Raw genomic sequence first — 13,138 nt, 5'->3', positions numbered from 1 at the left:
TCACGCAAACAGCACCTGGCTTTGTGTACCCTTCACGCAAACAACATCAGGCTTTGTGTACCCTTCGCACAAACAACACCTGGCTTTGTGTACCCTTCACACAAACAACACCTGGCTTTGTGTACCCTTCGCACAAACAACACCTGGCTTTGTGTGTACCCTTCACACAAACAACACCTGGCTTTGTGTACGCTTCACACAAACAACACCTAGCTTTGTGTACCCTTCGCACAAACAACACCTGGCTTTGTGTGTACCCTTCGCACAAACAACACCTGGCTTTGTGTACCCTCCACACAAACAACACCTGGCTTTGTGTACCCTTCACACAAACAACACCTGGCTTTGTGTACCCTTCACGCTAACAACATCTGGCTTTGTGTACCCTTCACACAAACAACACCTGGCTTTGTGTACCCTTCACGCAAACAACATCAGGCTTTGTGTACCCTTCACGCAAACAACATCTGGCTTTGTGTACCCTTCACACAAACAACACCTGGCTTTGTGTACGCTTCACACAAACAACACCTGGCTTTGTGTACCCTTCACACAAACAACACCTGGCTTTGTGTACCCTTCAGGCAAACAATACCTGGCTTGGTTCTATCATTAGCTGGAGTTAGCACTTACACAGGACTTCTTATTCATGTTCTAGGTTCATGGACTGAAACTTATATTTTCATTTTTTGTTGGGTTATTTTTATATTTGTTTTTATGTTTTTTCTCTTGTAAATCTTCATGTGCTGCTGTATGTCATTATGCGCTAATGTATATGTATTGTTTCATGTGAGGCGCTTGCAGCCCATAATATAGGGAGTTTGCACTATATGCGTACAACATACAATTATTATTATCTGTATCATTTTATATCTTAGGCAGCCATAATTTGTTTCCAGGGATAAACACAAGACAACCAAATATAACAATCTGTACACATGCACACACAAATTCACGAATGTGCTTCCTTAACTACATGTACATGAACGCACACACAAACCACACACACACACACACACACACACACACACAAACCACACACACACACACACAGAGTGCCTAAGACACAAACCTTTCTCAGTTGGCAAGCCCTGTGTTTCAGTGTGACAGGTCAGGTAGTACTTGCTGAACAAGAACTCTGTCACACTTTTGTAGGGCCCTTTGATCTGCACACACACACACACACACACACACTGCTGATAAAATGGATATGATTTTTTGTCAGTCTTGTCAAACCTGTGGGTCAGCAAATTTTTAATCAACTAATCGCTTCAGTTGTTAAATAATTGTATTTGACTGTGGCAGAACACCTTGGTGAATAGTAATAAATGTTGTTGTTGTTTTTTAAAATAGAAACTTTAAAGTTGATTTTGAAAAAGAAAAGTATATTTCCAATCTACCCAACTGTAACATATGGTCATTAATGCTGATCAACTGTAGTAGTCATAAATTACCTGTTGAGACTGGTAGACATCACAATGTACTGCATGCTTGTCGTAACTGCGTTTTAATGATTGGAGATTAATTTCATCTTATTATGAAATGCCTGAAATTTGCAGATCTTCTTAATGAATTCATTCCAAAGAAATATTTGATTGTGAAATCAGCTTCTGATTTTTGCAATCTGTTGAAAGCAGGAAGGAGAGTGTGTTTGAAAGTGGGGAAATTTATAAAAATTGGGAAAGATTTCAAGATGATATAATTGCTGTTTATCTGTTTTCATTAATAATCTAATTGTTTAAACTGCTGTTTGCATTTCAATTTTTGGTTTATAATACCAAAATTGTTACTTTATATCCTCCACACCCCAACAGTGGTTAAAGGATTAAACATTCTTGATTCTTGACACTTGCACTAAAAAAAATAACTTGATCCTCAAATACCTCAGCCCTAATCATTCTTTCCAGTACTGTTGTATGGTTATGAAATGAAGAACATATCTGGCCCCTCATCAGCACACTGGGTTTATGTGAAGGTCGGGCATCTGTTTTCTTTGCTTTGTTTTCAAAACAGCAGATGTGGTGCAGCATACATAAATTGGTCTGAATGCTCTGATACCTGCAATAGCTAAATGGTTAAAGTGTTGGACTTTCAATCTGTGGGTCTGGGGTTCGAATCTCGGTTTACCTGGTGGGTAAAGGGTGGAGATTTTTCTGATCTCCCAGGTCAACATATGTGCAGACCTGCTAGTGCCTGAACTTCCTTCGTGTGTATGCGCACGCAGAAGATCAAATACGCACGTTAAAGATCCTGTAATCCATGTCAGTGTTTGGTGGGTTATGGAAACAAGAATATACCCAGCATGCACACCCCCGAAAATGGAGTATGGTTGCCTACATGGTGGGTTAAATAAACAAAAAAACAGTCATTCACGTAAAATGTTACATGTTTGTCTGAGTGTGTATGTGAGTGCGCCTGAAATCTGATTGAATGACACAGGAAACAAATGATGAGCCCCCAGTAGCAGCTGTCAGTTGGCTCTACCCAGGTAGACAGCCTGTTGAGCAAATGACCCTGTGTATGTAAAGCGCTTAGAGCTTGGTCTCTGACCGAGGATAGGCGCTATATAAGTATCCACATCAATCAATCGATCAAAAAACCTCTTTGAAACTGGAACTGAAACTGAAACTGAAGCCACTTCAAGTTATGCTACTTAAACAGATAACTTGAGCCTCAATGCCTCAGCTGTGACTGCTCTTCCCAGTCCTGTTTGATGGTTGTGAAAGGGTGAACACACCTCCTCAATGGCCATGAGAGGACCAAAGTAGGCCTCCTGCTCTTTGTCAGCAATCAGCCCCGCCTTGAAGGTCACGCCCCGTTTGGCACCGCTGGCGCGCGTCTGTCTCTTGAGGTTGGGTCCTGACTGAGGCTGCCCAGCGCTGGCTGTGGACAGTTCACCATGCACCGTGATGCACAGAGGGAGAGCGTGGGCACAAGGTGGTATACACAGAACAGATATACACAAAGATATACATGTGTGCTATTTTAGTTCTATTCACTGTCCAACATATCCCCTATCTAACAAAGTTATACACATGCGTAGTATTTTAGTTCTATTCACTGTCCGACATATTCCCTAACAAAGATATACACATGTGTACTATTTTAGTTCTATTCACTGTCCGACATATTCCCTGTCCTGTATTTTCAGAATACATGCATAAAAATTTGTACAGTGTATGAATAAGAAAAAACGTTTGAACCAAGGTTGTATGAGTAGATGGTCAACAAATTCCCTCTTCTTCTCTCCCTTTCCCACACCTCCCCTTCCCCTTCTTTCCCCTCCCCAGTTCCCCATTCCCTCTAATCACACATACCATTCACATTAAAAAAAAAAAAAATCTACATATATATTTTGAAGTAGTCACAAGACAAGTGCTGTGGAACTGAATAGTTAATACATTAATCACACCAGTGCAGTGATTCACTCACAAGGTATCAACACTACGGAGCTAAACTCTCCTGCGGAAACTTGTGCTGTGTTAAACATTTGTTTATGAATCATTCTACTATATATGGAGATAATAAAGAACTCTTGCATGTTGTAAATTCTAACTCCCACAAGACAACAGCAGACGGCACCATGAATTACTGCTACAGACACACATACCCAGGCTGGACTGTTGGGACTGTGCGTTGCGGTCCTGTTTGTGTTCCCAGCCTTCAGCATCCACACTAGTGCCTAAGATATCAGGGGTGGCCTTTGCTGAGTCTACCTCATGGAACAGTGCCACACACACACAGAGGACGGTGAGAGAGTGAGGCGTCAACTGCACATGACGTGTTCTCACACACCACTACTTCTGTGGCGTCAATAGCAGTGTCATTAAAAACAACAACAGTGTCAGTGAAAAACAATGGTGTCAATTAAAGAACAACAGTGTCATTGAAAAAACAACAGTGTCATTAAAGAACAGCAGTGTCACTGAAAAACAAGAGTGTCACTGAAAAACAATGGTATCAATTAAAGAACAACAGTGTCATTGAAAAAACAACAGTGTCACTGAAAAACAATGGTGTCAATTAAAGAACAACAGTGTCACTGAAAAACAAGAGTGTCATTGAAAAACAATGGTATCAATTAAAGAACAACAGTGTCACTGAAAAAACAACAGTGTCATTGAAAAACAATGGTGTCAATTAAAGAACAACAGTGTCATTGAAAAAACAACAGTGTCACTGAAAAACAATGGTGTCAATTAAAGAACAACTGTGTCACTGAAAAAACAACAGTGTCATTGAAAAACAACAGTGTCATTGAAAAACAACGGTGTCAATTAAAGAACAAAGGTATCATTAAAAAAAACAACAACAGTGTCATTGAGAAACAAAGAAACCCAGTGAGTTTAACACAACAAAATAAAATATCATTCACAAACAACAGTGTCAGCAACCAAAGACAACAAAAACAACAACAACAAAAAACAATGTACCAACATCCAATTAAGAGAAAGAGGTCATTCATGCATTCCACCAAAATATGGTATTACATGCATGTACTATGGATGAATCTTGTTTTGTTGGTGTTTCTTTTTTTTTTTTCCTTTTCTTTCTTCTCTCTCTCTCTCTCTCTCTTTCTTCAAAGGCAACACACTCGGTGTGCTAGGAATTTGTCTCAATTTGATCAAAACAACAAAATTAGTTCCCAGATCGAAACAATGTGCGATGGATAGTGAGTCATCATGAAGCAGGGGCACCACTTATACCAGCAGACTGGGATCAAAGACACAGCGTAGAGCTGAGTTCAAGGCCTCTGTCTGATATCTCCTGGGCCAGACGTCTGTCTCTCTCTCTCATTCTTCTGCACCAGTCTTTCTCCAAGCTCTCACAGAAATATCACTGTTCATCACTGGTTATTGTTGTTGTCCTCATTGTGTATCGTAATTGTTGTTGTTGTTGTACTGGTAATATCATTTTCATCATCAGCATAATAAATACTGTTGTCGCTATAAGGCCTAGTACAGCACGACAGATCACAAAAACACACTTGGGCACACATTCACAAGATGTAATAGTTAATACAGTTATGCAAAAATTATATAAAGCTCATGTGGTCAAATGAATAACCAGAGCTGTATGCTTGTATCTTCCAAAATTTGTTTGTGAAGCCTTTGAAAAAAAAAAAAATCACAGGTGCAGATTCGTTCAACAGAAAGGAGAAATGTTAATACAATAAACAAACATGACAGAAACTTGTGAACTGTGCAATGTTTACTAAAACACAGGTAGAGAAAAATATGCTAAACAATACAATTAACAATGACTGAACGACAGAAGAAACAAAACTACAAGGACAGATCAACATCGTAAGTTATTCAAAACACTTGACAGACTGGAATAAGAATGAAGCTAAACCACAGAAAGAGAGACAAAACTGTGTTAAGTGTGTGTGTGTGTGTGTGTGTGTGTGTGTGTGTGTGTGTGTGTGTGTGCACAATTTTTTGGGGGGATGAAATTTCTGTTTCATGAAAGTGGCCTCCCTGTCAGAGCTAGAGAAAAGCAGACAGGCAAATATCATTTTAAAAGAAATAACTCTTGTCACGTGATTCACATCAACTTTCTATAGATAATGCTCACCATGTGATTCACATCAACTTTCTATAGATAATACTCATCATGTGATTCACATCAACTTTCTATAATCAACACTCATCATGTGATTCACATACACTTTCTAGAAATAACGCTCACCACATGATTCACATCAACTTTCTATGTCTACAGCACAGCAGGCAGGCAATGCATGGAGAACATACACAGAGAAAAGCGGAGCCAAAACCAGCCATCAAACATCTAAAAAGCGAGAAACTATATCAGTACATCGAAGGGAAAAGCAAACAGTTAAGCACAAGCGCACCATGAATTTATACAGACATCATGAAATGAAATCCCCTGTCTGAATCCTTTCATGTTGTCAACCACTGGTCCATGTCTATCATCCTACCATTCAATGTTCTGTCACGTGGTCCATGTCTATCATCCTACCATTCAATGTTCTATCATGTGGTCCATGTCTATCATCCTACCATTCAATGTTCTATCATGTGGTCCATGTCTATCATCCTACCATTCAATGTTCTATAACATGGTCCATGTCTATCATCCTACCGTTCAAGGTTCTATCATGTGGTCCATGTCTATCATCCTACCATTCAATGTTCTATCATGTGGTCCATGTCTATCATCCTACCATTCAATGTTCTATAACATGGTCCATGTCTATCATCCTACCATTCTTGTTCTATCATGTGGTCCATGTCTATCATCCTACCATTCATGTTCTATAACATGGTCCATGTCTATCATCCTACCATTCAATGTTCTATCATGTGGTCCATGTCTACCATCCTACCATTCAATGTTCTATCATGTGGTCCATGTCTATCATCCTACCATTCAATGTTCTATCATGTGGTCCATGTCTATCATCCTACCATTCAATGTTCTATCATGTGGTCCATGTCTATCATCCTACCATTCAATGTTCTATCACGTGGTCCATGTCTATCATCCTACCATTCAATGTTCTATCACTGGTCCATGTCTATCATCCTACCATTCAATGTTCTATCACGTGGTCCATGTCTATCATCCTACCATTCAATGTTCTGTCATGTGGTCCATGTCTACCATCCTACCATTCGATGTTCTATCACGTGGTCCATGTCTATCATCCTACCATTCAATGTTCTGTCACGTGGTCCATGTCTATCATCCTACCATTCAATGTTCTATCATGTGGTCCATGTCTACCATCCTACCATTCGATGTTCTATCACGTGGTCCATGTCTATCATCCTACCATTCAATGTTCTATCATGTGGTCCATGTCTACCATCCTACCATTCGATGTTCTATCACGTGGTCCATGTCTATCATCCTACCATTCAATGTTCTATCATGTGGTCCATGTCTATCATCCTACCATTCAATGTTCTATCACGTGGTCCATGTCTATCATCCTACCATTCAATGTTCTGTCACGTGGTCCATGTCTATCATCCTACCATTCAATGTTCTATCACTGGTCCATGTCTATCATCCTACCATTCAATGTTCTATCACTGGTCCATGTCTATCATCCTACCATTCAATGTTCTATCACGTGGTCCATGTCTATCACTCTCCCTAATGTCAACAACAGGTCTATGTCTATCATCCTACCATTCAATGTTGTATCATGTAACCCATGTTTATCACTCTGCCTAATGTCAACAACAGGTCTATCACTTAATGTTGTATAATAGTGAACAGCATTTGTACAGAACATTTCTCAAGGTAAATTGAGACTCAATGCACTGGCAATTGCCCATTCACAGAAAACCAAGCTCGAAAATGACTAACCACACACACACACACACATAAGCAGAAAACAGCTGAAACTAACAGCGAAGAAAAAAATCACTTAAACACCTCAAAGAACAGATGAGATTTTAGCTGGGATTTGAACAGAGGGAGTGTTGACTGGTGCCAAAGACTGACAGGCAGCAGATTCCAGACAGTGCAAGCAATAAAAACAATTAAACAAAAAAACAAACAAAAAACCAACAACCAACAACAACAACAAAAACCAACCACAACTAAAACTGTGGTATCATCTAGTGTCGTCTACCTCTGATTGTTGTATCTGTCTTTTTGTTTCCCTGCTACTTCAGTTCACCATCAATATCACTTGGGATGCACAGAAGATACTGATGATGCATTCTATTTTGAAAAAAAAAAAAAAGTTTCTGATCTTTCTTTATACTACATACATGAAACACAGGAACTGTGTTATCTGCTTCATCGACATTCCAGCTTCAGTGGGAAGACCACCCGATTCATCCAAAAAGAAAATCTCATCCTTCGCAACTTCCAGTCACCAAGCAGTCTTTTTATATCAACTATCAAGCAGTATCTTGCCTTGCCATGAAACCCACATACACACATATATACATACACATAAATGGCAAATATAGTAAATACACATAAATGTCAAACCTTGTTCCAAAATTAGATGTAGTACTAGCAATAATGGACCCTTTTTTTCAAATTGACAGAGGCAAATTTCTTTGAGAAAACAAAGAAAGAAAGAAATATATATATAAAATAAAATAAAAAGAAGTTCACAAAAAAGACACAATGAAGATCGCCAAGCTTGGTGCTGCTGCTAAGTGCCATACTAGGTGTACAAAGTGCATGCACCAGTCCCATGGTAGATGGTCTATCTAACACTTACCCTTGATAACCTTCTCTTTTCTCAAGTCTTTCTTTTTCTTTGGGCCTGTTAGTGAAGTGAGCAAGGTGTTTCAACAGTCAGTTAGTGTTCACATCAACAGGTCACGGGGCAGCTTGCAAAGCTGGATTAATCACAACACATGCTGGACAGAACTCACATATGACCAGTAGTTAGTACACTGCCGATACTTAACATATTTGAAGGCACATGATTTGGGATAGGAACATATTACCGTAATTAGGGTGACCTTATTTAAAATGCAGTTAATGAACACACATTCATACCACAAGTGTAATGGTTAAAATAGCCATGCAGTGTCATGAGACAGCAAAAGGATGACTCCTCATGTTAACAAACAGAACTGGTAAGAAGCACACTGACGTCACGCAATTACACAGACAATATTCAGTAAGCAAGCACTCATGACAGTTACCATGACAATATTCAGTAAGCACTAATGACAGTCAGTTACCATGACAATATTCAGTAAGCACTCATGACAGGTGGTTACCATGACAATATTCAGTAAGCACTCATGACAGTCAGTTACCATGACAATATTCAGTAAGCACTCATGACAGTCAGTTACCATGACAATATTCAGTAAGCACTCATGACAGTCAGTTACCATGACAATATTCAGCGAGCAAGCACTCATGACAGTCAGTTACCATGACAATATTCAGTAAGCACTCATGAATCAGTTACCATGACAATATTCAGTAAGCACTCATGAATCAGTTACCATGACAATATTCAGTAAGCACTCATGACAGTCAGTTACCATGACAATATTCAGTAAGCACTCATGAATCAGTTACCATGACAATATTCAGTAAGCACTCATGACAGTCAATTACCCAAAGAGCCAGAGGCCAGACTTTGCTGACTGCGAGTTGGTCTTCCCTGGCTAGCTGGCATTTTTAACGACGGCAGCTCTCCAAGCTCTGTCATACAACAAATTACACCTATCTACTTTTAACAGAGACATGCATCTCAAATACTGGCCTGTTCACTTACAACTCACAATAAACAACCACAACACTGAATCATGCATCTATTGTCATTTAATCAGAGCGCTGTGCTTTTCTTTTTCTTTTTTTAAACATGACAAACAAAATAAGAATCAAAGATGAAATTCATAATAACCTTAAATTAATATAATCAGTTAACCAGCAGGTAAATGAAACAAAAATGATAAGTAACGATAAAAGGAAACTGAGGACAAGGAAATCAAAAGCCGGTCATTCCAACACATCCCAACCACTCCACTTTCTCCTCCCCACAGGTCCACAGTGTAGTGTAAAAAAAAAAAAAACAAGAGAGGCAAGGCCTTCAAGACTCACTTATGATAAATTAAGCCCCCTAGCATTAATTACAGAGTAATTTCCCTTTTTTACTATCTGCAGCAAAACGTTTGCAAAATAAATAAAAATTCCATGCTTAGCAAAAGAAGCTCCTGTTTGAACAAAAAATGATAATAATGACTCCTCTTGTTGTTGTGTCAGAATAAGAGGTCAAAGTGCCAAGTTTAGAGAATACAAAAAATATAAATATAACAGTAAATGCAGTTTGCATATAATTAGGCTTCTTTTTTTAATTTTTTTGTGCCCATCCCAGAGGTGCAATATTGTTTTAAACAAGATGACTGGAAAGAACTGAATTTTTCCCATTTTTAAGCCAAATTTGGTGTCAACTGACAAAGTATTTGCAGAGAAAATGTCAATGTTAAAGTTTACCACGGACACACAGACACACGGACACACACACACACACACAGACAACTGAACACCAGGTTAAAACATAGACTCACTTTGTTTACACAAGTGAGTCAAAAAGAAGAAGAAAAAAAAACACACACAAAAAACCAGACACCAAGACAACAGACCTGACATGGTGAGAGTGCCGGTTTCCTCAGAGGAGGTGGATTCATCGGAGCTGTCCTCGCTGGAGTCAGACTCTGGAGTGTCAGCTTCAGGACTCCCCCGCATGGTCATGGTGGTCTCCGCGCCGGACTCTGGGTCAAACTCTGTCTCCCCGGCCTCTGTCTCGTAGCCAGTGCCGTCCTCTGACCCCGCCTCCGTCATGTCCCCTGTGTACACCAGTTTCAGATTCAGTTTCAGTAGCTCAAGGAGGCATCACTGCATTCGGACAAATCCATATACGCTACACCACATCTGCCAAGCAGGTGCCTGACCAGCAGCGTAACCCAACGCGCTTAGTCAGGCATGACTGCATGCTTCTCTGTGGTATTTCTTCTTCTTCTTCTGCGTTCATGGGCTGCAACTCCAACATTCACTTGTATACATGTACAGGTGGGCTTTTATGTGTATGACCGTTTTTACCCTGTAATGTATACAGTCATGTTCTGTTTTAGGGGGTGTGCATGACATTCACATAGATTTCAGGATTAATGCGTGTAACTCCTCCACAAGTATGCACATAAAGGGGGTTCAGGAATTAGCAGGTCTGCATGTGTGCTGACCTGGGAGATTGGAAAATCATACAACCTGAACCCACCAAATGTGCCCAAACTGGGGATCAAACTCAGGAAACTCAGGCAAGCATCCAGCACTCAAATCATTTGGCCACCGCTACTATCTTTTGTATTTCATTTGATCTACAGACCTCAAATACTGTGTTAATGTTTTTCTCATACACTGAATTGCTCTACAGACTTGGAATACAGTGTTAATGTTTTTTCTCATACACTCCTTTTACAAAATGATACAGGGACTCTGCATGATTTGTCACACATGATTGTGGTCTTCATCACAGGCACAGACTTCATATCAACTTGAGAAAGGAGGATCAACCCTGAAATGTCTTGTTGGGGTGCTGCAATGAAGACTTCATCAGATTCCTCCAGGCCTATATGTTTTGTGGACAACACTAAGACTTAGATAAAAAAACAAAAAAAACATCAGCCAGTGAACAAACAAGTAGTGACAACAAGAACACACTAACTTGAATGAACCAAAAAAAAAAGAGCGACAAGGACACGCACTGCCCTACCTATGTCCGTGGTGCGGCCGGTTGTTGCCGCTGAAAAAGTGACAGAGGTCTCCTGGGACGGAGATCCTGAGGACGGCTGCCGGTTCTCTGTTGTTTCCGACACAGCAGCCGTTGCTTCAGACATGGCTGCCGTGGTTTCCGACACTGAAGCACTGGTGGGAGCTCTGTCTGTGGCCTGGGAGCCGCCAGCCATGGGAGTGATGGCACTGCTGGCTGCTGCAGGGGGGTGGTCGGCATCGTCTGTGATGGGCAGCATGGGCACGTCAGGCATGTCCTCGTTGTCACTGTCAGAGGGGATGTCTGGGGGCAGGGGGGACCGGTGCGCCCTCATGACCGGCGTGCCTCGGTTCTGTGGGAAGGTGAGACAACTCTGTACACTTCACCTCACAAAAGCACAGCTCACATCATCCTGGTTTTATCAACTATGATCAGTTTTCAGTTTCAGTTTCAAGGAGTTGTCAAAGTGTGTGGACTGATCAATGTTCTGATCAATGTTTAATTCACAACAGGTTGTTGAAACAAACCTAAACAAGTAACATGCTGGAATGTTACCAAACGTTCTGAACATGATCAATGTTAATTCACAACAGGTTGTTGAAACAAACCTAAATAAGTAACACGCTGGAATGTTACCAAATGTTCTGAACATGATCAATGTTTAATTCACGACAGGTTGTTGAAACAAACCTAAACAAGTGACACACACTGGAATGTTACCAAACGTTCTGAACATGATCAATGTTTAATTCACAACAGGTTGTTGAAACAAACCTAAACAAGCAACACGCTGGAATGTTACCAAACGTTCTGAACATGATCAATGTTTAATTCACAACAGGTTGTTGAAACAAACCTAAACAAGTTACACGCTGGAATGTTACCAAACGTTCTGAACATGATCAATGTTTAATTCACAACAGGTTGTTGAAACAAACCTAAACAAGCAACACGCTGGAATGTTACCAAACGTTCTGAACATAAAGTAATGATGTACACAAAAAATCCACCGAACAACAACCTCCAATCCCCTTCACCACCACCCCCATCTGTCCCCCTCCCAAAGATGAAGTAAAATGGAAAGAACAGTCAGCAAGCAACTGAACAGTGTTCACTGACCAGCGGAGGTTCCTCTGAAATGGCAGCCATCTCAGTCTTTGGGTCGTCACGAGGCATGCAGAAATGCTTGACAGCCAGCTCCTCCAACACTGCACTGAACCAGCTGTGGTCTGCACACAGACACACACATACCACAATGTACAGCTGTGGTCTGCACACAGACACACATACCACAACGTACGGCTGTGGTCTGCACACAGACACACATACCACAATGTACAGCTGTGGTCTGCACACAGACACACATAACACAGACACACACATTCCACAATGTACAGCTGTGGTCTGCACACAGACACACATAACACAGACACACACATTCCACAATGTACAGCTGTGGTCTGCACACAGACACACATAACACAGACACACACATTCCACAATGTACAGCTGTGGTCTGCACACAGACACACATAACACAGACACACACATACCACAATGTACAGCTGTGGTCTGCACACAGACACACACATTCCACAATGTACAGCTGTGGTCTGCACACAGACACACATAACACAGACACACATAACACAGACACACATAACACAGACACACATACTACAATGTACAGCTGTGGTCTGCACACAGACACACATAACACAGACACACACATTCCACAATGTACAGCTGTGGTCTGCACACAGACACACATAACACAGACACACACATACCACAATGTACAGCTGTGGTCTGCACACAGACACACATAACACAGACACACACATTCCACAATGTACAGCTGTGGTCTGCACACAGACACACATAACACAGACACACATAACACAGACA

The 13,138-nt window shown here is 40.7% G+C and overlaps 1 protein-coding gene across 5 annotated transcripts in view; it reads right to left on the bottom strand.

The window, feature by feature from the left end:
• LOC143297916 (dynein heavy chain domain-containing protein 1-like) overlaps nucleotides 1-13,138 on the bottom strand; it is a 186,789-nt gene that overhangs the window by 58,492 nt on the left and 115,159 nt on the right. For 3 of the 5 annotated variants that reach the window (XM_076610490.1, XM_076610517.1, XM_076610500.1), the window contains 8 exons: nucleotides 12,350-12,459; nucleotides 11,234-11,582; nucleotides 10,107-10,310; nucleotides 9,079-9,165; nucleotides 8,219-8,263; nucleotides 3,611-3,712; nucleotides 2,738-2,883; nucleotides 1,073-1,166 (listed from right to left, as the gene is read on the bottom strand). In XM_076610490.1, the coding sequence (XP_076466605.1) occupies nucleotides 1,073-1,166; nucleotides 2,738-2,883; nucleotides 3,611-3,712; nucleotides 8,219-8,263; nucleotides 9,079-9,165; nucleotides 10,107-10,310; nucleotides 11,234-11,582; nucleotides 12,350-12,459 (1,137 nt within the window). The remainder of the gene's footprint in view (nucleotides 1-1,072; nucleotides 1,167-2,737; nucleotides 2,884-3,610; nucleotides 3,713-8,218; nucleotides 8,264-9,078; nucleotides 9,166-10,106; nucleotides 10,311-11,233; nucleotides 11,583-12,349; nucleotides 12,460-13,138) is intronic. The other 2 variants (XM_076610509.1, XM_076610526.1) reach the window with 2 other exon arrangements.

Source organism: Babylonia areolata, chromosome 2 (assembly GCF_041734735.1).
Source record: "Babylonia areolata isolate BAREFJ2019XMU chromosome 2, ASM4173473v1, whole genome shotgun sequence".
NCBI lineage: Eukaryota > Metazoa > Mollusca > Gastropoda > Neogastropoda > Buccinidae > Babylonia > Babylonia areolata.
This window is presented reverse-complemented; position numbering and strand designations above follow the sequence as displayed.